At 40.8% G+C, this 26,410-nt stretch overlaps 1 protein-coding gene across 1 annotated transcript in view; it reads right to left on the bottom strand.

Annotated features, from left to right (window-relative positions):
• Positions 1-26,410, bottom strand: part of pvrl2l (PVR cell adhesion molecule related 2 like) — a 292,584-nt gene that overhangs the window by 204,514 nt on the left and 61,660 nt on the right. The window contains exons 2-3 of the mRNA XM_055157102.1: positions 20,531-20,643; positions 11,658-11,901 (exon numbers count right to left, since the gene is read on the bottom strand). Of these exons, the coding sequence (XP_055013077.1) occupies positions 11,658-11,901; positions 20,531-20,643 (357 nt within the window). The remainder of the gene's footprint in view (positions 1-11,657; positions 11,902-20,530; positions 20,644-26,410) is intronic.

Raw genomic sequence — 26,410 nt, 5'->3', positions numbered from 1 at the left:
AGATGAAAGATTTGGCATGTTTGGTCCTATATCCTACAACATTTTGAAAGAATGAACGAAAACTACTCAGATTTTTAGTGAGAAATGTTGGGATATTTGGTCAGAATAGTGATTTTATCTTTATTTTTATCATAGACTGTATATAAAAACATACTTTCTACTGTTCTGTTCTCTCTGTAACTGCTGCTCCTCATTTTGGTCTTAAAAATGTTCATATTAATCCACTCTACATGATCCTACTGTTTTTATTTCCGCTATTTTGCCCCTAAATCAAGAGTTTTCAGACTATATTAAAACCTTTTTGGCAGTGTTGTTAATGTGTGAACTGTGTCTCCATGGTAACTTCTGAATATTCCACCATAGATGTGCATAAAATCCATCAGTCGTCCATGGCAAAAAAGAAATTAAATTTGTCAAAACGTTTATTTTGGTCAAAAACTTTTCACAGCTCAACCAAACCCCAGAACTGAAGAAGCAGCTTGGATGAGACGTTTTCGGCCAAAATAAATGTTTGTCCAGTTGACAAATTGGATTTCTCCTTTGCCATTCCACCATAGACATGCATGTAGAACACCTCCACCATGATGTCACTGTAAAAGTTGCATTGAGTAACTTTTCTGGTTTAAGGTCAGTCAAATGCTTTTCTTCATGGAGATGCGATTGCTTTGTCTAGAATGTTTCACAGTTATGGCATTAAACTTTTCTATCTTCATGGAGATCAAAACAGACCAAGTTGCAGGTCAGATCTGTGGAGAGGCGACCCCGCTCGAAGTCACAATACATGTTTTTCTAGTTATTTTTGAGCTATAAAACCACTTGTAATTAAATAAATGTAAGGTAAAGCTGTTTAATGTCATTGGGATCATCCAAAATTAATGTAAAAAAATGATGGCTCAGTAGAAAAAACTTCACTTAAAGGTTGTATGGAGGATTTTTTTTTTTTTAGTTTCAAATTGTCAATGAAAGTTTAAAATACCATTACAGAGACGCAGGCCTTGTAATTATGATGACCAAAAAAAATAAAGAACAAAAATCTATCAATTGTGGATGTGATGAGGCCAGATAAACATCAGCCAATAGAGAATGAGGCTCCCTCATTTTCTATTGGCTGTTAGGTTGTCAATCAAACTCCCTAGTGTAAGTGACTAGTGTAGCTTCCTCACATTTCGCATAAAGTTTGTCGCGACGGCGGACGAGAATCCATGACCAGTTCACCACAAATGAAAGTCGGTTTTTGAGGTCGCTGAAAGAAGAAGAGAAGAAGGAGAAAAGGAGCAAAACCAAACTGAGGTGATTCTTGGAGATTCCTTCCAGCGATCGCGCGACTGAAGCAGACGAAGCGTCTAAAAACTGACACGTCGGTCGCTAAATTACTTCTAGACAGGAAACTTCAACTAATTCTGAAAGCGCACAAGGACTGTTGCTGTAGTTCTCTTCCCTTAAAACATCCTCTATACAACCTTTAAGTGCGTTTTTATTCACACCACAGCCCAATGTGCAGAGTGCAATATTTACAGTGGAAATGATGAGTTAGAGTCCAAAAAAAAGAAGTATATACAATAATATTTAGAGCAATATCACTTACAGTAAGCCAGCACCCACAGTAGTTGGGCCAAAGACAGACGGGCCCAAATGACTGGAGCTCCCGCCTTATATACCCCTTAGCTCCTCCCCCTGGGCTAACCAATCAACGAAAAATAGGTTTTTAAGGATTTAACATAAGCAAAACTGTACTGATGAACATAAATCGACTTGGAAATAAACATAATAAGAAAGACTTAAACAACCCCTCATATAGTTATCTTCAATTCAATTGTAATAACTTAAGAAAAAACCTAAAAATAAAACACACAAATTGGCCGCAATGGTCGATTCCGAGATCATGTGACTGTCCTTTGCGCGCCACTATGCGCTATTTAGAGCATGACCACGTGGAACATTCCAGAGCAATGACATATCCGTAGAAACAAGCAGGTGACAAAACCCTCACCAGAAAAGTAAAAAGCTTGGCCAAAATTTAAGATGTAAACATTTAAATCGATCAGAAAATGACTTTAAACTAGTGAAATTATCTGTCCATGCAGCAAGATCATTTTACTTGACAAGTTATCGTAAAAAAAAAACGACCTCTAGACTAGAATGAAACAGTCTCAGAACTAGTAAGTGGATAATAAATCTGAAAACAAGATGAATAACCCGATACAAGCTTTAAAATGTACTAGATCAGAGAACATCGCAGTGTACATAATGCACCTTTAACAACAAAGCGCTTCACCTGCCCTCAACCCTTTTACATTCACAGCACAACAGAACACCGTGAAGCCATCTGAACACGTGTAGCTGAACCCCGGAGATATTGACGCATACATAAAGCTAAACAAAGACCCGGGTTTTGCCCAGTCCTCCTCCTCCAGAGCCAGAGCAGCAGCAGTTTAGAAAGCTTAGCCCACATCACGAATCCCGCTCCCCCTGCCTGCTTATGAAACGCGTTGCCAGGTTGAATCCAGCCTCTCCTGAATGGGTTGCCAGGTTGAGCCTCCCCAGTGAGCCGCGGCACTGGATTTACCATTGTTTTGTCAAGGTTTACTTCCAAAAACACGGATGAGGAGAATAACGGCTGGCCCTGCTGTGGCAACACATAAAAGGCATTCTAGCACGTACACTCGGCTGCTGGCCTAATGAAAGCATTCTGATGATTGGGGGTTTTAAATGTGCTCCACTGCCCGGTCTCTGGGGCTCGCTCTGCTTTTCAGTACATTCAAAGCTTACACCTGTTCATTGGTAGATTGTTCTGGGACATGGTGGTGTGTATATTATGGCCTATAAAGCGATGTGATTTGTTTCCGGCATTTTTGTTTGCAAGAATTAAAAAGTGCTCTACGCGTCGGCTAAATAGTGGAAGAACGAGAAGCTGAGCAAATAGCAATGCATTTCATTTTCTTAAAGGTCGTATATTACGCGCGACTGACTTTTGTGCCACGTTATCATGTTGTTACCTCGTCAAAAACAGACCTGGAGTTGTGTTTTGTTTCATTCAGGTATCTGCCCACGTCTGCAAAGCTCAAATCTCAAGCTCTGTTCCACCTTGTGACGTCATGTAGTGGTAGTTTTGAAGTTAGCAGCTACATTTTACCTTTTGTTCAGTAAAAAAATGGGCAATTTCGGAGCTGAAATGATCCAAATGACGTCACAGTAAGACCACAGTCTATTTCAAACCTACAAACACTTTTAAGACGGAAACTGGTCCACCCAAAGGAGAAATTTAGAGAAACGAAGCAGCCACTTCACAAGAGGATGTGCCGACGCAGACGAGAGAGCAACACAGGACCTCAGTCTACTGTACATCTCCATCTAAAATTGACTAACACTGCTTTGAGGACAGTGAGGCACAGATTTGAGCCAGAGAAAAGAAATGGTTTGAGAAGAGAGTTAAAGAAGCTATTTTTGTTACTATCTATCTTTAAACAGAAATGGAGGATTCAGACATCATCTTTCTTCTATTAACAACTCGATGCTCAAACCTAAATCAAAACAAAGAAAACAAGAGGGATAGTCAGGTCAGGCCCAGAGATGTGAAAGCTTCATTATGGCCCTGAATGATTCTGATAGTAAAACCCCACACTCAGAGCAAGTTCAATAGGCCTAGCTAACAAATAGAAACTGTAAACAAGTAGGTATGTTAGTTTCAGAGTAGTTTCATTGTAGTTAGCTCCTCCCTTCAGGCAAATATAATAAAATGTAAACCAGCGTCTGACCAGAACTGAAGAAGCAGCTTGGATGAACTGTGAAACGTACTCGACCAAATAAACTTTTGTCCAGTTGATAAATTGAATTTCTTCTTTTGTCACATTAACGTCACAAATATGCAAGATTTGTATGTTATACATGAGTGAAAGACACAAAACACAACTCCAGGTATGTTTGTGATGAAGAAAAAACATTATAACATAGATTAGAAAATAGTGTAATGGCGTAAACAAGTCGTGAAACCAATTCTTCACAATAAATAATAATAATAATAAAAAATGTTTACTGTGCACAATTAATTTAGCTAATATGTGTCTCTTTAAAGATGTGTCTGCTTTGCCTAGAATGCTCCATAGTGTGGCATTATGGCGTAAACGTATCTATCTCAATGGACACAAGCAAGCAGGATAAAGGTGAGTGAGCTATTGTTTTGGGTTTCTGGGTTTGATGAAAAAAAAAAAAAAAAAGTCTAGGACCATCAGATGTCTAGAACAGGCCAAGAGTGACGTCACCTGGTCACGTTACACGTCAGATCTGTGGAGCGGTGACCCCCTCACAGTAAGAATACATGTTTTTGAACTATAAAAACACATGTACTGAATAAATGCAAGATAGATCAGTTTAATGCAACACTGTGAAACGTTCCAAGCAAAGCAATTAGTAAGTGGGAGGTGGATCCCCTACCAGAAAATGACATACTGTAGTGAAGCTTTAAATAGTCACTGAATGATTTTATTTGTATTGATGCATTGTTTTCCGTCTCATGCAGGTGTCGCGCTCACCGTCGATGCTTTTAAAGATAACTTGAATCATAAATCTATAAAGTGAAACAGCAGGTACAAAAACAACTTCCACAACAAAAGGCTCTCTACTCAATGACAACAAAGAGAGTGTAAAACAGGTTTTGTGTGACGGTGTAAACGCACAGATGAACACTGTAGATGTGCTCGGTTCAAAGTGCAGCTTTCTTTGCTCCTCTGTGGATATAGCTCCTTGTCAAAGCCTGATCTTGTCTCTGATCTCAGAAGCCAAGCAGAGCCAGTGAGCACTTGGACGTGAGACCGCTGGAATACCAGGTGCCACAGAGGGGCGCCAGTGGCAGAAACACTGTTGTGTCCTTAGGCAAGACACTTTACCCACATTGCCTGTATGACTGTGTTGGCCCACGGCACCGATTGGCAGTAGCAACTATCACTACAAGTATGGAGAGAATGAATCATGCACAAAATTGAAAAGGAACTTTGAGTGTCTAAAAAAGCGCTGTGTAAGATACGTTTTTCTCAATGTCATATAATCTTGCTAATTAAAATCAAGGCTATGTTTACTCATAGTATGTTGAGAAACAAATATTTCCCTCCCTCCATGTTTTCCAAAATAACATCGTGCATAACATCGTTTTCAAAAAAGTTTTCGTTTACATCACCCCGCATAAATACTCCATCGAACTACACCAAGCCTCTGGGCGGCATCTGGATTAGATTCAAACCTGTAGCATTTATTTCATTACAGTTGTAGGTATTACTCACAAATGTGCATTAGTGAGCGGGCTTGCCCCTCCACAGATCTGTTAAAGAATTGGCAAAATCACTGACCTCTGAGCCTCATTCGTCTTTGGCCGTGGATATGATACATCAGTTGTGTGTGCAAATGCAAACACATGAAAAGTGTTTGCACCAGAAGAAGTACGACTGCTGCTCTGAATGCTTCATGGTCATCGTCATAGCAAAAGAGAAACATTGGTCGCACTTTTGGTGTGTCAGCTCCTAAAACTCTATTAATCTCACTTTACACGCAAACTCCAAACCGTAGTTTTCCAGAATCTCCACTCTAGCCAGAGTTTTTAGAAAAATTTGTTTTCAGAGGCCAATTTGTCATTTGGGTATAAAAGATGGGCACAAACGAAGGGAAATGTACCCGTGTATGTGTAAACAGGGCCTACATAAAAATAAAAACTATGCCTAAAAGTAGATCTCCTGGTCAACTTAAAGTACTACAGTTTTCATTGAATAGCCTCATAAAAAATAAAAATAAACATAACAGAGATGGGATCTAAGTTGCACTTTTGACTCCCAGAGCCCCAAACCAGACCAGAAACAAACTCAACGTCCAAGGAACAAGGAATCTGGTCCAGGTTTGTGGAGATGCAAGCCCATTCACAGCAAAAAGACTTGTTTTCAATACAATATAAACAACCAATGTGGAATTAGCCGAACATCTTTTAAGTCCAAAGAGTAAAACTAAAGCTAAATTAGAATTTATTATCAAATTTCGCACATCACAAAAGAACCAGTGAACAAACACCTTTATTTCACATCACTAAGCACACAACAGTCAGGGATATGTGCTGTTAAGATTGGAGAAAGAAGCCTCCTCTGGTGGCGGGCGTCTGGGTCCTCGGAGAGAAAAGTGCAAATGCAGGGACATGTGGGTGGATGAATAACACCAGCTGTCTCACATTGCAAACAGGATGCGTCCCCAGCTAAAACACGCTAACTCTAACAGCCAGGAAACATCCTCTCATTTCCTCAAACGCAAAGGTATCTCGCAGATTTGCATTCTGGGTCATGTCTCCAGTCTTCCAGGAGAGTTGTCAGAGATGTACTAATTAGAGTAGAGAACAGTTTGTGTGGGCCAAAAGCCACGCTCTGTTTGGGAACACAAACCTGCCGGATCAGTTACACAGTTAGAGGCTTAATTTGCAAACAATGCATATATTTCTTAAAGAGTTTTTAAGAGCGTTCAGTAGCAGTTTTACTTTGCTACGAAATATTCCAGGCAAAGTAAAAGCAGGTGACGGGTCCTCTAACACAGAAGTCGTGTAGTGCGTAACTGTGTAACTTTTCTGCTTCTTGTTTCCATGGAGATGTCATTGCTTTGTCTGAAATGTTCCACAGTATGACATTAAACAGCTTTACTTTACATTTATAGCTCAAAAATACCTAGAAAAACAGACATTCTGACTCTGAGTGGGGTCGCCTCTCCACAGATCTGACCTGTAACGTGGTCTGGTTTGGTCCCCATGGTGATAGAAAGGTTTAATGCCGTACTGCGAATATAAAACATGCGTTCGGGTGTATTGTATTATTTCAAACACGTTGAGATTAACTGATATTAATTATCTCTGGTCCTGGTCTGGTCCCGGTCTAGTCCTGATCTGGTCTTTGTCTAGTCCTGGTCTGGTCCTGATCTGGTCTCGGTCTGGTCTTGGTCTGGTCCCGATCTGGACTCTGTCTGGTCCTGATCTGGTCCCGATCTGGTCCTGATCTGGTCTCTGTCTGGTCCTGATCTGGTCCTGATCTGGTCTCTGTCTGGTCCCAATCCTGTCCCGATCTGGTCCCAATCTGGTCCCGATCTGGTCTCGGTCTGTTCCCGATCTGGTCTCTGTCTGGTCCTGGTCTGGTCCCAGTCTGGTCCCAATCTGGTCTCTGTCTGGTCCTAGTCTGGTCCCGATCTGGTCCCGGTCTGGTCTCGATCTAGTCCCGGTCTCATCCAGCAGACTACACAGGTGCACCTCCAGGTCCGTCCCGACACGGGGTCAGTCCAGGTTTAGTCCTGGTTTAGTCCTGGTTTAGACCTGGTTTAGACCTGGTTTAGTCCTAGTTCAGTCCTGTTTTAGTCCTGGTTCAGTCCTGGTTCAGTCCGTATGCGGCGCAAAACTCTGGCATTGCAGTTTAAGTCACGGAAACAGGAAACAAAAAACGGGAGCAAAATTTGCCCTGTCCAAGCTCAGAAATATTGTACAAGCTGCTTTAGAGGACAAAATAAATCTGTTGTTCTGTCTGCATATAATATAAAGCCTTTTTACTGTCTGAAAATCAGGAAGTGTGTGATTAGCTTGCTTGCAGTTGTTATATTTAGCATCTCTGAAAAACTTTGGCTCACTGCAAACTGTTTCAAATAACAAAAATCTGGTACAGCAGCGTTAAAACCCAGAATGACCACAACTGTAATACTTTACAAATGACAAATCTTATTACGTTAAAGCCTCGTGGTGCAACTAAAACCTGGAACAGACGTCCTGAAGATGTGAGACAGGCCTCTACTTTGACTCTCACAACACTTCTGTTTAGCTGTGCATATGACATTCTGCACTCTTCTCTCTAATTTAATGTCTCTCGCTCTTTTTAATTTTACGATGATTATTTATGTTTTGATTTGTTTGTATCGTGATTTTAATGTATTTCTTATTCTGTAAAGCGCTTTGAATTACTTTGTATATGAATTGCGCTATACAAATAAACTTGCCTCGCCAAAAATTACACTGAAAAACAGAAAGACGTGTGTGAGCAGCCGAGCATCTCCAGTCTCTTACTTGCTCTGGAAAAGGGGCTCCACCTGCTTGTTTCCAAGGTGATTTTGTTCCTTTGGCTACAATTTTTGCTCTTATTTGACTAGTTTTTGTCTTAACGAGGACTAGTAGAGTTATTAAATAGATCTTTATTTTATACTCCCATTATGTTGTTTTTATCTGTATTGTATCTCTGGAATACAATATTGTGAATATGTTAGATGTTGTGAAATGTGCTGTATAAATTCTAGCGGATTACCTTATTTTTTGGACTATAAGGTGCACTTAAAATCCTTAAATTTCCTCAAAAATCAACAGTGCGCTTTATAATCCGGTGTATCTTATGTATTAATTTTGTTTGTGCCTTTGTTGTGTCCTTTAGTCTGACAGAAGCTGACCACATTAGTGCACAAGGAGCGTGCTTTTTTTTTCCCCCAGCACTTATAGTTTATGCAAATGAGCCATGTAGTTTTAAGTTTTGTTTCTGTAAAATGTAAACAAATGTGCGCAAAGCTGAATTAAACACATTATTACTCAATGTATATTTGAGTCGTCCTTGTAGGAAATAAAAAAACAAACTTAATGATCTACCCACATTCACATTCATAATACACATTCACCAAGACAGAGAGGCAACTTCGGGCGAATTACGCCGCAATCTGCCAATGGATCGTGGATGTCCGGGGTTAAAGGATCAGTCTCAAGTGTCGTCCGTTTGATTTGCTTAATGCGCCTTATAATCCAGTGCACTTTATGTATGAAAATAGATGAGAGAATTCAACATTATTGATATTGCGCCTTATAATCTGGTGCGCTTTATAGTCCAAAAATTACGGTAGATTGGATTGGCTGTAATATTCCACAGTTGGGCATAAAACATCTCTATTTCCATGGAGGATGTTCTGAATTTAGCAATGTGCCACTTCTAGAGACAGAAACGGCTCTACCTTCCATTTATTCAATTACAAATGGTGGTTTTACAGCTCAAAAATTCCTAGAAAAACAGGCGTTCTGAGTGTGAGCGGGGTCATCTCTCCACAGATCTGACCTGCAACTTGGTCTGGTTTGGTTTTCATGAAAATAGAAAGGTTTAATTCCATACTGCGAAACATTCCAGATAAACCAATAACATCTTCATAGAGAAATGCATTTGACCAACACTTCATCAGAAACATTTCAAAATGCACCTTTAAACTACATCAGACCTATTGTCTCTAACGCTCCTCAAAATCTAAATAACTCCAGCGAGCAGCACAACAGCATTTACCTCTTAACCTTATCAAAAGCATCTTATTCAATCTGAAATCTCCACCATCCGTCTTCTGAACCCATTTAGTCCAGTGCTGCCCAGAGAATACTGCTCACAGCACTTTAAATTGCCTCTTCCCCCTGCTCCGGTGGGACCCTCCTTTATGTGATGGGGAGATAAGGAGCAGGCCGGGGCTCTCTTGTCAAGGCAGTGGGAGCTTTTCAGACCGTTTTCCAGCACCTTTCTCTTCCACACTCACACTTTAAGCTGTTGACCTGTCACCGCTCCACCGCTTCTCTGAATACAAGCAAAAGATTCAGATTTTCCTTCCAATTCCAAATAAGTAAAGATTTGCATGCATGTGTAGTCAATGTGGTAGAAGCAAGGATGTTATCTAGTTTAAAAAAGATGCACCAAACTGGGACTAAATCAGGACTAGAACAGGACCAAACCAGGTCTAAAGGTGGTCAAACTATTTTACCATATTTTTCGGACTATAAATCGCACTTTTTTCAAGATTTGGATGGTCCTGTGACTTATACTCCTGTGCGACTTATATATTAAAATTTTCAGTATCTGTTACTCCTATTACTCCTGTACCATTGTCACTTGGCTGTACTGCGCATGTCTCCTGCAAAAAGAGCCTCTGTCCTGTCTGTATCATGTCAGTCGATCGCACCATTACTTCTGTGTCACTGAACAATTTAACATTTAAACAAACTTATAAAGACAACTGAGAAGACTGAACACAAATATGCCCAAAAAGAAAATAATATTTTGCAGATTACAAGCTGCAAGTCATGAAATATGCAGCCAAAAAAAGTCATCGAGCAGCAGAAATAAATTTTGGAGTGAGCGAGAAACTTGTGACACCAGGAGGATGCAACATGTAACTTTCCTGGAGGTTACTGGATGGATCGACAAAGCCTGGACTTCAGTGACACCGAAACCATCCTGTCGGGATTCAGAAAGGCTGGAATAATTCTAACTGGAACTGATGCCGAGTCTGACGACAGCTACACAGAAGAGGAAGTGGGACTCTGTTTACCTCCGGAGGTCGTAGAGTTGCTCAGAAGTGACACCGAGGATGAAGAATTCAATGGATTTAGTGATTATGAGTGAGATGGAGAGTTTGTTAAACTTGTTCTGTTCTGTTGTTTATGTTATAGTTTATCTGAAGAACTGTTCATATGTGACGTTAACAGTCTGTTGTTCTCTGTTCTATTGTTTTTACTAGAACTTGACTTTCAAGATGAAATGTCGGCTCCTGGTCCGTGATTTTATCAAATAAATGTGACTTATATATGTGTTTTTTTCTTTTTCAGTTTTTTTGGCTTGAGCAAGTTTTAGTCCAAAAAATACGGTACTTATATCAAAACTAAGCCAAAGTTCAAGTTGTTTACATGAAAGTTTATATTTTTAACTATATTCTCTTTAGTTATTGAGCTTTGTAGTAGTCTAGACTGCTCTTAGACTTTTTTTAGCCTGGTATGGGCTCTCACCCCCATCACAGGTCAAATCAGTCCTGCGGGGGCATGTTTGGGTGCCCATAGCTCTCTGGTCTCAAAAGAAAAAAGACTTTTAGAGTTTTCTACCACGTTGTTCCCGTAACAAAAACTTCTCTGAAGAGGTTTTAGACAGCGTCCATGCATGTTTGAGTAATTTTGCAATCTCTCCCGGGCCCTATTTGAATCCCCCTTATGGTTTGCTTTAAGATTTGTCCATTGTTCAGCCCACAAGCCTACGTCATTCAAGCTCCCACACGACAATTTCCCATAAATATACAAAAGTGTGATACGAAACAGAGCACAACGAGTTCACAAACCTGAGGCGATGTGCAGCAGTATCATCATAGGAATGGATGCAGAATGTTATGTAATAATGTTCTATAGGGGAGTGAATATGTTGTGTGTTAGAAGTTAATACCTCAAAGAACTAAAATATAACCTCTTAAAAGCAGTTTTCAAATGGTGAAATCGCTCAACTCAAGAAATTTATGCCAGATGAATTCAAATAAATGCTGTCTGTGTAATCTTAGTCAACCGAGGTAACAATATTCAAAGTCTCGTTACAATATTTATTGCAATATTTTGTGGCGGTGAACAAAACTGTGAATTAATCCAAAGAACTAAGATTTAAAAGTGCTTATAATGGTTATTTCTTCATGTAGTCTGCAGTAAAATGAAGCAAAGGATCATGGTCTATGTAGTTTCCTCTGTTTTTTAGCTATTGCTGCACGATAATTATTAATTTAAGACGTATATATTGTTAAGGTCCATGATGTTGTTGTGAGACCTTTGGCGGTCCGGTTATTGTTACATCCCTAATACAATCAAAATTGAATTCCTCTAGTGTCTGTCAGACATCACTCACCCAGCATGATGAGGGTGGTGGTGCCCTGTTCGTTGCCCGTGGGGTAGGTGGCGTATTCACAGGTGTAGCGTCCGGCGTCGGCCATCTTGAGGTCGGAGATGCGGATGGACGGGTTTTCCAGGCTGTTGTGCAGAAACACCACCCGGTCCTTGAATTCCGGGTTTGGAAAACTCTGTCCGTACGTGGGATGGTACACGGCGATGTTGTCCCGCTGTCCGTCTATGGGCTCCCAGATCCAGGACACCTACAGACAGAGAGGTAAAGAGAGACAAAAAGAGAGGGAAGTGTTTTATTTTACTCTGCAGAGAAAAGCACTAGAAGATGTATTAAAAACATTGTGAATCCAAATAGTATGAGTAAACTTTATTTTATGTTGGTTTAACCTCAATCCAAGCTGGTTAACCAACTGTTATTTTAGGTCTTTTGTTGGACTGTATTGAGACTTGCAGGGTTCCCACTCTTTTTCACTGACTACATTTCAAAACGTTTTGATGACTTTTTCATGACTTAAAGTGAATTTTCCATGACTTTACAGCACCTACATGTGTAGAATTAAGCATATTTTATGGTTAAATATGAAATGTTAACCCTTTCCACTCACCTTATAGTTTGGCATTATAATTATTTTTTTTTACTTTCAAGGTACTGTCATTGCATTTATTATTGTCTCTTTTAAACAAAAGGCGCATATGTTTGTAAATAATTATAATAGCCTCATGAGAACTTAACAGAATGCTGCATTTGCGTGAAAGAGATACTAAAATTCTATGACTGGCGGCCTGGGTCAATTTCCATGACTTTTCCAGGATTTCCATGACCGTGGGAACCCTGTACTTTGCAGTGTCATCATGTGATCATGTCATTAATAATAATGCATGTACATTTGCAAAAAAATTTGTCAGTATTGGTTAAAAAGGTTGAAGTAAACAGTTAAACCTTTTGTACTGAAGGCACCAACAAGTTTTAAGTTTTGTGTACTTGTTATGTTTTGTCAAAAATGATATACAATATTACTTACAATCTTCTTAAACTTTTAGGGTATGTACTACTTAAAGATAGACAGTTTGTTAACTCAAAAACAAGTTTTTGTACTCAATTATGTAATCAGTTTCATCACTTTTTTTGAGTAAGTGCTAAATTGTCGGGTTTTACAGTGCAGTGTTTTCTTTTTGAGAGAAGAACTCAGCCTAAATATGCAGGACTTATGTGTTAAACATGCGTAAATGAAATAAAACACAACCCCAAGTATGTTTTTAATGAGGAAACAATATTATAACATAAAAAGCATAATATGGGCCTTTTAACACATTGCAAATTATTTCTGGATTCATTTCAAACCAAAACTTTTTATTTCTATTCTTTACGACAATCAACATTTCCAGTTTGCTTTTCAAGTAATTATTCCATCAGATTACCTCACAAATGTACCAAGGCTAGTGTAACGGAGCAAAAGTAATTCTTGTATAAAAACCTTGAAAGCTACTTCAAAGCAGACCGTGAACCAAATCCGCTGAAAGCCCGGTTGAACAGTTCTGTGCTATTTAATATAATTTAGGCAAAAGGAGTCAGGTAGTGATATGAGAGGGAGTGAGTAATTCATAAATGCTAACGTGCGCACCGCCGTAGCCATTAGTGCACCATCTTCATCAATTAAAACAGCCCGAAACACCAGCCAAGAATCTACTCGCAAATAAATCAAAATTCTCTCCGCCTTACAGACGCTCTATCAAGGTCCCACTTTATTAAACTTCAATTACCAACTACATTTTTCACATTTGCAAGTCTAAACATGAAGGTGCTGCCAGCGGATTTCGCAAATGGTTTCTTTTAATATCTCTCTATATTGGCCATAAATGACAAAAATATATTGATAATTAATCCGTGTATCATTCGTTCATTCGTTTTTCAATATAAAACCAAAAATAAGAAAACGAAAAAACAACAGTTTTCTTCGTTATTTGTCTCCAAAACCAAAATGAAAAAACGGATAACGATTCGTTTTTTCAGTTTTCGATTTTGTGTTTAAATGAAGAATGGAAAAAACGGATAACGGCCGTTTCCCGTTTACGTGACTTCCGTGACTGCGATGCCGGACTTTTGCACCGCATACGGACTGAATCAGGAAGGATCCAGGTCCGAGACCAGACCGAGACCAGAGCGGGACTGAGACCGGGACAGAGCTGCTCTGGTCCTCCGCGCTCAAGAACCGCGGCTGGTTCCGAGGTGGTGCAAAGCCTCCGACTGACGCATTCACACCAATGAAAATGAATCGAACTAAGAGCTTTTGGTTCAAATGGACCAGGTCCGGGACCAGACCGGGACCAAAGCGCTACTGAGACTGGGACCAGACCGGGACCAGAGCGGGCCTGACACCGAGACCGAGACAAACCAGGACCAGACCGGGACCAGACCGGAGGCTCAGAGCCCACGGCAGGGCCGGAGCTCGAAGCTGAGGCTCGGACCCCGTGGAGACTCGGAGTCAAAGCTCGGAGTCCGACCTGGGCCCGCTCTGGTCCTGTCTGGTCCCGGTCTCAGTCCCGCTCTGGTCTCGGTCTGGTCCCGGTCTCAGTCCCGCTCTGGTCTCGGTCTGGTCTCGGACCTGGATCAGTCCTGGTTCAGTCCGTATGCGGTGCAAAAGTCCGGCATCGCAGTCACAGAAGTCACGTAAACGGGAAAACGGCCGTTATCCATTTTTTCCATTCTTCATTTAAACACAAAATCAAAAACTGAAAAAACGAATCGTTATCCGTTTTTTCATTTTGGTTTTGGAGACAAATAACGAAGAAAACTGTTGTTTTTTCGTTTTCTTATTTTTGGTTTTATATTGAAAAACGAATGAACGAATGATACACGGATTATAATTACCGTAGCGGATGTTACGTGTGAGTCATTTTCTGCGTAAATGACGTCACTGCGGAGCAACAATTCAAGGAAGGAATTTGTGTCCATTAAATATCACTTTTTTTTTTTTGCATTGTGTAACTTTTCTGGTGGAGGATCTGTTGAAAAACTTTTCTCCGATGTTATTGCTTTGTCTGGAATGTGTCACGGCGTGGTATTAAATCTTCACGGAGACCAAACCAGGCCAAGTTACAGGTCAGGTCTGTGGAGAGGCGAACCCGCAGCAACCTCACAGTCAGAATGTCTGTTTTTCTAGATATTTTTGAGCTATAAAACCACCGGTAATCGAATAAATGTAAGGTAAAACTGTTTAATGTTGTCACAGTTCTGCCGTTTGTTTACATGTTTTTTCATTCTCTAATCATCCCATACTCATTTATATTTACTCCCTCCGTTCATTCAGTCTTTGCTAAATTGTTGACCTGTCAAGACGCACACTCAAGCTCTTGATCTGAAACTCTGAACCTGAATTCTGTTGTTTGCATTTTGTGCAATTATGCTTTATTCCCTGTTTGTAGTATCTGTTTGAGTTTATTTCCAGCCCTTCCTAGTCTTGGAAGATATCTTAGTTCACATTAAATAATTTTTCAGGCTCATTTGCTATTTTAAACATCACCTGTTATAGGACAATTTCTGCTATTGAACTATGGCGATGTTCAGACTGCAGGGCTTAACGCTCAATTCCGATTTTTTTGTAAAATCCGATGTTTTTGCGAGGTCGTTCACATTTCCAATTAAATGCGACTTGTATGTGATCTCCAGTGTGAACTTTAAATGGCCCGAAAGTGTCCCGCATGTGCACTGGAGACACGACGACGTCAACCGCAGTGAGCGTGCTCTGTGTTTACGGAAGTTGTCCAAACATGGACGCGAGCATTGAGCACCTGGAGATTTTAAAGTTCCTCTCGTACCGGAGCCAGAACATGAAACAACTTACTTGTTTTAAGGAGGAGATTGAGAAGAGAGAAGGACGAGGTTTTTGGCCGTGGCGTTTTGTGGGGCAGTGGCAGCGACGTCTGTTGAAAGGAACGTGTGGATGTGGAGATGGAGCCAAAGAGTGGTGAGTGGTGATGTGCTTCACTTCAGTGACACGGAGTTCATTAACAATTTTCACCTACTTCAGCGCAGAATAGTGACGTTTGTGGCTTGTTGATAACGTGTAGGTCGGATTCATGCGCTTTGACCGTTCAGACTTAAGTCACATGTCAAAAGATCAGACATGTATCGGTTTCAGGACCACATTTCGAAGTGGCCTGGGTCGCATTGGAAAAGATCGGATCTGTGTCTGTGAGGGTTCTCCCTGCTCCTCCTACCCCTCCTGTCCCTGCTCCCTCTTCCCTTCTCTCACCTTATTTGGTTTTTCCTGGGCGGGCCCCCAAATCATCTCACCTGCTGAGCTCCACTCCTGATCCTCGTCAGTAATCATCTCCGGCAATAAAGGACCTGCTGACCTGCTCTCCAGTGCCAGATCGTTCTGTCAACCAAGTGGTGAACTACTCCGGCTTTTTGTGTTTTTGAGCATTTTGAAGGGTTTTGACTCTTGTTTACTTTTGTCTGTTCCCCAGTTCAACCGTTTTGGAGCCAGCCTCATCCCGTTACCACCTGTTCCGCAAGCCTCTGGTCAGCCTCTTCACCATTGCACTTCAGCCAACCTGGACCCGTCCTACCTCCCCTGGAATCTATCCCCCCGTCCACGACTATTTTAGTTAATAAATACTTTTGTAACTGCATATTTGGGTCTGACCAGTGATTCCGTAACAGTGTCGTTCAGACTGTCATTAAAAGATCAGATACAGGTCACATAGAGGCCAAAAAAATCGTATTTGGGTCACTTCAGGCTGCAGTCTGAACGTAGCCTAAGACTTTGTTTGCCTGTGTGCTTGTGTTGCATTTGAGTCCAGTTTACCTGCGTAATAAATGTCATACTGTGGAACATTCCAGGCAAAGCAATGACATATCCATAGAAACAAGAAGGTGACAGACTCCCAAAGACCTTTAATGGTGCACTATGTAACTTTAACCACAAGGAAATCCAGGCATAAGTCGCAAGAGGAAAAGTCGAGTTAAAAAGGCTTTATTTAAATGGCCAGTTTAAAGGCCATTTAAATAAAGGCCGTTTAACTCGACTTTTGCTTCTTTGGAGTGTCTGGATTTTGTCGTGTCTAAAGCTTTGATCCTTTTGCACCCTCTACCTGTTCTCACTGATTGGAAAACCTGCAGCAAACAGACACATTTTTGTTTTTTTCTGCTCTATGTAACTTGTTTGTATTCACGGAGATGCCATTGCTTTGTCGGCATTAACTCTTTATATCATATAAGATAAGAGAGAAAGAAGAGTAAAGTGTGTGGACGTGTCTGTGTTTACACTTTTAATAAGAATTCCAATTAAAGTTTTATAAATGAGACTCCAGATCTGTGAAGTTCTTCATGTAGATGACGAGCAGAACTTACTGTAGATCATCTTTAATAATAAGCCAAAGAGAATCATTGTTTTCATTGGACCTGTGGCTTCTTAGATCAAGCTTTAAAGCAGGCCTATTATACAAGAATCTTTTAACCAGATTACAGTTGTTTCCTGTCACCATTTTCAAAGTTCAATGTTCAAAGTTAGGTTTACTGTCAATTCATTCACATGTTCTAGGCAAGGCAAGTTTATTTGTACAGCACAATTCGTACACAAAGTAATTCAAAGTGCTTTACAGAATAAGAAATACATTAAAATCATAATAAAAACAAATCAAAACATAAATAATCATGAAGATTAAAATTTTAAAAAAGAGAGACATAAATTGGAGAGAAGAGTGCGGAATGAAAACCTTTCAGTTATATGCACAGTTAAACAGAAATGTTTTGAGTCTGGATTTAAACAGCGTCACAGAAGAGTCTGTCTCACATGTTCAGACTGTTCCAGGTTTTAGCTGCATGAACCTGAAACTCTGACTCCCCTTGTTTAGTCGTGACTCTGGGCACCAGCAGGAGGCTGGTCCCTGAGGTCCTCAGAGTGTGAGATGGTTCATATGACACTAACATGTCACAGATGACTTTGGTGCTCGGCCATGGAGAGACTTGTACAAGCAGAGCTGTTTTAAAGTCTATTCTCTGAGGCACAGGAGCCAGTGCAGAGACCTGAGCACAGGACTTATGTGCTCGTACTTCCTAGTTCGAGTAAGAACCCGAGCTGCAGCGTTCTGGATGTTCTGCAGCGTCTCACAGCTCGTTTGGAGAGACCAGTGAGCAGACCAGAGACCAGTGAGCAGACCACTAGACATACAAAGAATCAAAATTGTGTTTCTCTCTATTCCATGTATCTTAAATAAATAAATAATACATGGTAAATAGTGCAAAAGTGCAAAAGGCATCAAGTACAAAGCACAAGACAGTCTTTTTTAGGTGGGAATTAGGAGAGTGTGAGTCCAGATGTTCTTTGGGGAGTTTTGTTCTTGGGGAGATGCAGATTTCTAGCTTCCTAGTGCCTGGTGGTTACAGAGGGGAGAGAGTTCAGCATCCTAACAGCCTGGTAGATGAAGCTGTTCTGGTGGTGCGGCAACAGAGGCTCCTGAACCTCCTCCGCAACTGTGATTTCTCACTCGAAGTTGTATCTGAAGTGATTCGTGCATGTTTGAGTAATCTTTAATCGTTTATTTTCATATTTTCAAGACGCCTTTTTTGGTGATCAACTCATTTTCGCCGGCACTGCCCACTGCTCTGTACTTACTTCATTCTCTTTTTTTCCCTTTTTTTTTCTTAATTGGTAATACACGCCAAATTCAGCCATGTTGCGCAACCATTTAGGTACAAATGGGGAAAAAAAAAATCCTGTGGCAATCCATTGGAGGTGTGGACAGCTTTACGGCTCTTTGTTTTGTTTTTGTTTACGGCGACATCAGCTTCCATTTTTAACGCGGAAATAAGTGTCTTGTTTCTTTTATTATGTAATTTTAAAAAGAAAATTGCGATATAAAACATGTGATTCATACCATAATGATCCACGGATGTCACAGAATATAACTGTACAGCAGAAACAAGCACAATATGTCTTCTTTAAAGCAGTCAGAAAGAAAATCTGTATCCAGTTCATTTCAATAGGACATGTGCTTTATGCAGTTTGTCATCTACAGATATGGAGGAGAGAGAGGGCGGCCCAGAGGAAGCCCATGATATTTGAGATGTCAGACTGAATTAGTGTGAGCTCCTCGTTAGCGCACGGCTGCAGGGAAACATCACGGAGCAACGCACTTTTGGGTTTGGATGTGGACAAACTGCCGATTGATCCCATTCCCTGTGCATCCGGAGTCCAGGGAGCCAAGCCAGAGCAGCAGCAGCAGCGTGTTTGTGTGTGTGTGTGTGTGTGTGTGTGTGTGTGTGTGTGTGTGTGTGTGTGTGTGTACAGGCTGCAGGTTTCCACATGTGGGAGAAGTCAGCAGCCAATGTAAGTGGCTTAGACAAATAAACAAGACAGACAAAAGGGCAAGAGTCACATTTCCTTATTGATTACACGGGTGAAGTTTAATCTGATGCTTTTCTATCAGTGACTATTGATATTAATTTTAGTTTTTGATGAGGAAACATTATAGTATAGATCAGAAAGCAGCATAATACGGGCTCTTTAAATAATATTGCCCTATTGAATTGTTAGGTCATCTCAAACAGCAATAGATAACTTGTTTGAACCCCACATGTGTGACTCAGTGTATTTCAAAGAATCAAAGTATGTACAGTAACGATGTAATGATATCCAAATCTCACGGTACAATATGATCACGATATGCATCTCACAGTACGATATTTATTGCCATATTTTGAAGAGGCTGATATAATTGTAGATAGGACACTTTTTTGCTTTTAAAATACCTTGACAAGATTTTGGTGTGAATGAATTCCATCATAATCCCAAAAATTCAAGTAAAAAACATATTTATTCATGTTGTTTGCACTGAAATGAATCATGGGATATGTAGTTCTCAATGTTTATAAGCTGTTGTTACTATAAAACCATGCACTTAATCAAAGGAACTTGTAATTTGATATATTGTGAAAGTCCACGATATTATTGTGAGACTACTGACGATACGATATCACAATATTTTGGTTATTGATACATCCCTAATGTACAGGGCTTTGCTGAGACAGAGGTTTTCCCATAAAACCAGCTTTCACTGTACTGTGGTTAGTAGTAGTACAGTAGTTAGTACATAGTATATAGTACATGTATAGTAGGGATGCACCGATTCAATACTTCCTTAATATACTCTTACTCATTAAACATTTGTTGATACCGCGCACCGATACCACTATTACATGACACATTACGCAGTATCCTGGTTTCAGTATCCCAGTTATGAGAAACCGGTAGCCAATATAAATAAAGTGAAATGACTGTAAAATAAAGAGTTGTGCTGCACATGTATGATCTCTGAAACGTTTACCACGAACCATCTCCAACGCGATACACGCACAGAACAGACTCACCATCAGCAGCACATCCTCTGTCGCAGAAAGAACACTCACATTCCACTGAGTCGTGTCCTTTAGTCCGACAGAAGCCGAACCGCATCAGGACATACGGAGTGAGCTGTTGTTTTCAGAGCTTATAGTTTATAGTTTAGCCACGTGGTTTTAAGTTTTGTTTCGGTAAAACGTAAACAAATGTGCGCAAAGCTGCATTAAACACATTATAATATCACGGCTGTTTGTATTTTTCCTGGTTTGTTAAATATATAATGTTTGTGCTTTTGCGCATTTGTAAGATTATGTCAAGTAAGCGGGATACTACATTTGATCATGTACACAGAGATATGAGTGTAAACATCAGATCCCAAATACTGCCATCACCGGGAGACTGATGTGCATGTAAACTCACTCATTGTATGTTCAAGGTACTCAATATCAGCAATACAGAAATCATTATACTCATACTCGGATCGGTTTTCAAAAAAAGTGGTATCGATGCATCCCTTATGTACATTTCCCACCTGTGTGAGCTTGGTCTTTCCTCCCCCGTCGATGAACTGACAGCGCAGATCCACAGACTCAGTGGGATAAGCCTCCAGCTCCTCCTCCACACGCACCTTCTGACCCACTGCACCTGCAACACACACAAACACAAGACTCGAGTTAGAGTTTAAACCATTTGAAACATGTTTACATCGGTATTTTACATGTTCTTTCCTGTAAATCAAAGTATATGTTGTACATGTAGAAGCGACTCCCAGATCAAAACTGAATTTCTATTTGTGTTTATTTATTAAAGGGACACTGCGGATTCCAAGCCAAGATAATGTAGAGACAAACATGCACTTATGTAAATATGCAGGACTGAAGCCAGAGCTAATTTCCATCTTTAGTCCTTGGCCCTTTGAATGGTTTCTCTCTGCCCTCCTCCTCTCCCTCGGCTCCATCTCTCTCTTCCTGTCCTCTCGCCTTCCCTAAGAAAGAGGGAGAATCATCTTTCTCTCTCTCTCCTTCTACTCTTTCTCCCACTCCCTCCCCCCCTGTATTGCCTTCTCTTCCTCTTTCTTTCTTTCTCTCTCCCACTCCCTTTCCCTCCTCTCTTTCTCTCCTTCTACTATCTCTTTCTACCCATTTTCCTCTACTCTCTCTTCCCTTCTTTCTCTCTTTTCCCATCTACTCTTTCTCCCACTCCATCCCTCCCTCTCTCGCCATCTACCCTTTCTTTCTCTTTCCTTCTCTCTCCCACTCTCATTCTCTCCCTCTCGCGCTCTCCGTTTACCCTCTCGTCCTCTTTCTTTCTCTCCCACTTCCATTCACTCCCTCCAACCCTCTCTCTATCTCTCTCTTGCTCTCTACCCTCTCTTCTTCTTTCTTTCTCTCTCCCACTCTCATTCACTCCCTCCCTCCCTCCCTAGCCCTCTACTCTCCCTTCCCTCTCTTCCTCTTTCTTTCTTTCTCGCTCTCTCCCACTCTCATTAACTCCCTCTCCCCATCTCACTCTCTCTCCCTGTACTCTCTCTTTCTTTCTCTCTTTCTTTCTTTCTTTCTCTCTCCTACACCCATCCACTCCCTCTCTCCCTCCCTTTACCCTCTCTTCTTCTTTCTTTCTTTCTTTCTCTCTCCCACTCCCAATGACTCCCTCCTTCCCTCTCTCAGCTTCTCCGTTTACTCTCTCTTCCTCATTTTTTTCTCTCCCTCTCTCACTCCCTCTCGCTTTCTCCCTTTACCCTCTCTTCCTCTTTCACTCTCTCTCTCCACCTCTTTCTTCCTCTTTCTTTCTCTCTCTCTCCCACTCTCATTCACTCCCTCTCTCCCTCCCTTTACCCTCTCTTCTTCCTCTTTCTTTTTTTTCTCTCTCTCACTTTCGTTCATTCCCTCTCTCCATCTCACTCTCTCCCTCTACCCTCTCTTCATCTTTCTTTCTCTCTCCCGCTCATTCACTCCCTTTCTCCACCTCTCTTCCTCTTTCTTTCTCTCTCTCTCTCCCACTCTCATTCACTCCCTCTCTCCATTTCGCTCTCTCTTCCTCTACCCTCTCTTTCCCTTTCTTTCTCTCCCACTCCTACTCACTCCCTCCCTTTACCCGCTCTTCTTCCTCTTTTCTTCTTTCTATCTCCCACTCACTCCTTCTCTCCTCCCTCTCTTGCCCTCTACCCTCTGTTCTTCTTTCTTTCTCTCTCCCACTCCCACTCCCTCCCTCCCTCCGTCTTGCTCTCTCCATCTCTCTTTCTCTCTCTCTCTCTCCCTCCTCACACACTTCCAGCACACAGCAGGACGCCGCATTCACCCAAATTCACAGACTCCCCAAAATAAAACCGACAAAGCCCGAAAAGCGCAGGTTTTCCTCTTTAAACCCTCACACGGGTCTCGTTTGTTTGCACGACCCGCAGGAAGTGAATCTGCATCATCACAAACCTCTTTTTTCAGCGTGTTTTAAATGTGTGTTTTCGTCGCGTCATGTGAAGAATCGTTCATTAAAGGCGTTGTGGTTGAAGGCAGCTGCCCCTGGTCTCACTGCGCTAAAGCCAGCAGCCTCCGCCACAAAGCACTTATTAAAATCAGATACATTTATAAAGCGCGGCGTTTTCTTGAAAATGAATCCTTAATGAAGTTGTGGAAAAGGCACACAGAAACGCAGCGAGGTTAGTAATGGTTTTCTGGACTAACACTTGGATTTTTAAATGGCTATTTTATAGTAACAAACTGTGTCATTTAACGTTAAAGAGAGAGTGTTTTACTTCTACAGGGATTTAATTGTGAACATATATTTAGATCACTATGTTTACGTTTATTCTTTTGAAAATGCTAGAAAACAATGCATCAACAAGTTTCATTTTGGATGCTCTGAGACTCCCCTTCCTGTGCTCCCTGTGTTAAGTTACTCCCCCTTCAGAGCATTATTAAAGCACAATCGGTGCGTGTGTATCCCTACTGCACATCAGATCAGGTTTGTCAAGTTGCTGTATACAGTTTTGTGCCATGTTTTTGTATATTTATGGAGAATTCCAATTGACTCATGGGCAACCATAAGGAGGGTTTGAATAGGGCCCTGGAGAGATCACTCCATCCATCCAGCAGTATAAGCAGGGACTCCCAGACTTCCTTCACCCCAGACACTTCCTCCAACTCCTCCGGGAGGACCCCTAGGCGTTTCCAGGCCAGCCAAGAGATATGGTCCTTCCAGCGTGTCCTGGGTCTTCCCCGGGGCCTCCTCCTGGTGGCACATGCCCAGAAGACCATCCGAGGAAGGCACAGGCGCCCAGGAGGCATCCGGAACAGATGCCCGAGCCTCAACTGGCTCCTCGAGACGTGGAGGAGCGGCGGCTCTACTCTGACCTCCTCCTGTGTGACTGAGCTCCTCACCCTATCTCTAAGGCAGAGCCCAGCCACCCTGCGGAGGAAACTCATTTTGACCGCTTCTAACTGCGATCTTGTCCTTTCGGTCATTACCCAGAGCTCATGACCATAGATGAGGGTAGGAATGTAGATTGAGCGGTAAATCGAGAGTTTTGCCTTGTGTCTCAGCTCCCTTTTCACTACAATGGTTCAATACAGTAACCGCATCACTGCTGACGCTGCACCGAGATGCATGTATGGATGCATGGATGACATCTAGAAGAGATGAAGAGATGACATCTTCAGGCATGTTTTTGCATAATATTCCCTCTTAAATGTATTTTGTATTCATTAAATGTCAAAATTTGTTATCTCTGTAATTCATATCTACATGAAACAGAAATTGGCACAAACTTCAATGTCTTCTAAGTACAAATGAACTATGGTGAAATTCTTATTTTTCTTACTATCAGGGCGATAAGTGCTGACACAACTACTGTACAGGAATCTTATAAGTAAAAAACAAACAAAACAATAATATGGCCTTTTTATCCTCATTCATAACAAAATTTAAAGGTGTTAAAATGATTCGTCTCTGTGTAAACAAACAGAAAACATCACCTGGCAAAGGTACAGATCAGATCTGTAGAGAAACAACCTCGATTACAGTAAGAATGCATCCCTTGAGGTTTTGTTGAGCAAAAACAAATAAGAATGTATGTTTTATACATTATTAAATAAAAGCTACATGTGGAACACTCCAGACAAAGGAGACAAGCAGGCAAACGTAAACTTCTCCAGAAAAGTTACACAGGGCAGCTTTAATTCAGTATGCAACAACCGGTCTTATATTAGATCTTGGTTTTGCATGTGTTCTACATCGTGTACAGTGTATGTATTAGTGAACAGCGCTCCAGCTGCTCTGTAAATATGTCTGCACAGTGTTTGGTCAAGTGCTCTACAAAATGTTTACCCAGCTCCAAGTATCATTTACTCACCAATGTAAAGCAATGAATACATTTAGCTTTTATTCTTGCCTCTGTGGTACTGTTGAGAACTGTTGGTTTAATATTCAGAATACGTATTTTCATGTATTCAGTTACTTCCCAACACTGCAGCCAATTAAGGGTCCAATATTACGCAAAATTGACTCTTGTGAGCTCGGAGCCATGTTATAATGTTGTTACCTCCTCAAAAACAGACCTGGAGTTGAGTTGTGTTTGTTTTGTTTCATTTACACATGTTAGAATATTGTTTCCCATAGACTGGTGGGTCACAAGAGATTTTTTTTTGGGGGGGGGTCGCCTTGTCACGATCTGCATGTAGGTCTCCAATATTCAGTTCTAGGGATCTGTGACCTTGGATAATCATTTCATCAGATTATCCTGTCCTCAGTAGGACCAGTGTTTCTATGCTTATTCCTTTCACTAATACATATATATGTTACCTGGGATTTTCTGTGCTCACAAAAATGAAGACAAAGCGCAGAAACAAACTGAACACTGCTCCTGATCTACGTTTTGCCCTCTCCTCCTTCACCTCAGACTGGAACACGCTACAAAAACGCAGACAGGTCCACCTATCTCATGAGAATCGCTGAAATGTTTTGCATAATTTCTAATCTTTTTGTAATTATTTTATTGACTATTTTGTTCCAGTATTGCTGGTCCAATTGAATGTTGAAAAGAAAAAGAAATGGGCTACATTTAATGTCCATATAGGCGACTTATGGATCCTTTTATTGCTGGTTCAGTTACTGTTTTTTATCCCTGCCGAGCCCTGATGAAGACCAAGTAGTCGAAACGCGTTGACGTGACTGTTAAATTCACCGCAAATCAGAGTGCCTCTACCATCCTTCTTTCTATTCCAATCTTAGAATCTAAGCCCTCCGGTTTGATGAGCACCTGTATGCTTAAGTTTTCTGATCCAGTGTAGCGCTCCAATTTTGTTATTTTTTACTCTTTTTTATCATTTAAAACTTGAGTAATACTAATTTTCCAGAGAGACACGATCACTCAGTCAACAATAAAATATCCTCATTAATGTTCAAGAATGGTCAAACCCACCTTTATTTTGTGATTTACAAATAATGTGTATTGACTTGGGTCGCAAACGTTTGTGATTTTTAAAATACGGACCCAGAAAAAAAGGTTTGGGGAAACACTGTGTTAGAGTAACCCTTTAGTCCAGCTCAGGGGTGGGCAAACTTTTTGACTTGTGGGCCACGAGGGGTTCTAAAATTTGACAGAAGGGCCGGACCAGGAACAGATGGGTGGAGTTGTTTGGTAATCCATCGCATAAGAGAAAAAAAACAAAAAAAACATGGGATAATATAATATAGAAAATATGTAGAAAACATATCCCATGTTATTGCTAAATCATTACAAAGCATTACAACAAAATATCTGTCTTTCAAATCCCACAGTATTTACTATTTATTGAAATTACTGAAGATGATTATTATTATTATTCAAGTTTGGCTGGCCGGATTAAAAAGATAGAAGGGCCACCTTGTGATGTCATGAAGCATTTTGTTCAGTATAGATTGGGCTGAAATTATCCAAATGATTCTGGGGAAGGTGTGTGGAGTTTAAAAACACAGTGGAGCTCCTCCTGTATGACCACATGACATCAGAAGGAGGAGGAGCGTTTTATGTTTGAGAAAAGAACTAAAAATACGCACAAAGCTTTATAAAAACACTTTAAAACGAAGAAGCAGGTGTACAAAACTTAACTACACTGCTCTCTTAAAAGTTTGTGGTACATTTAAAATACATAATTAGAAAAAAATCATCAAAATCAGCTCAAAATATCTGCCTCAAAATACGTGAAAAGCTCATCAGCCGTCAGTTTCGTGTTATTCTAAACAATCGATATCACCATCTGCCATGAAAAAAACACACATCAGTCAATTTGTAATTATAACATAGATCAGAAAACACTCGCGTCCCTTTTTTTTACTGTGTCTGATTTACTTTAGATCAATAAAAAAAAACTCTCAATAATACATCCACTCAGGTTCTATAAAAGTGAGCAGTGTACTTTGACAGCGGTCCAAGTACACA

This window comes from Boleophthalmus pectinirostris, unplaced genomic scaffold (genome assembly GCF_026225935.1).
Source record: "Boleophthalmus pectinirostris isolate CB_2022bp ecotype Guang Dong unplaced genomic scaffold, ASM2622593v1 HiC_scaffold_21, whole genome shotgun sequence".
In the NCBI taxonomy this organism is placed as follows: domain Eukaryota; kingdom Metazoa; phylum Chordata; class Actinopteri; order Gobiiformes; family Gobiidae; genus Boleophthalmus; species Boleophthalmus pectinirostris.
This window is presented reverse-complemented; position numbering and strand designations above follow the sequence as displayed.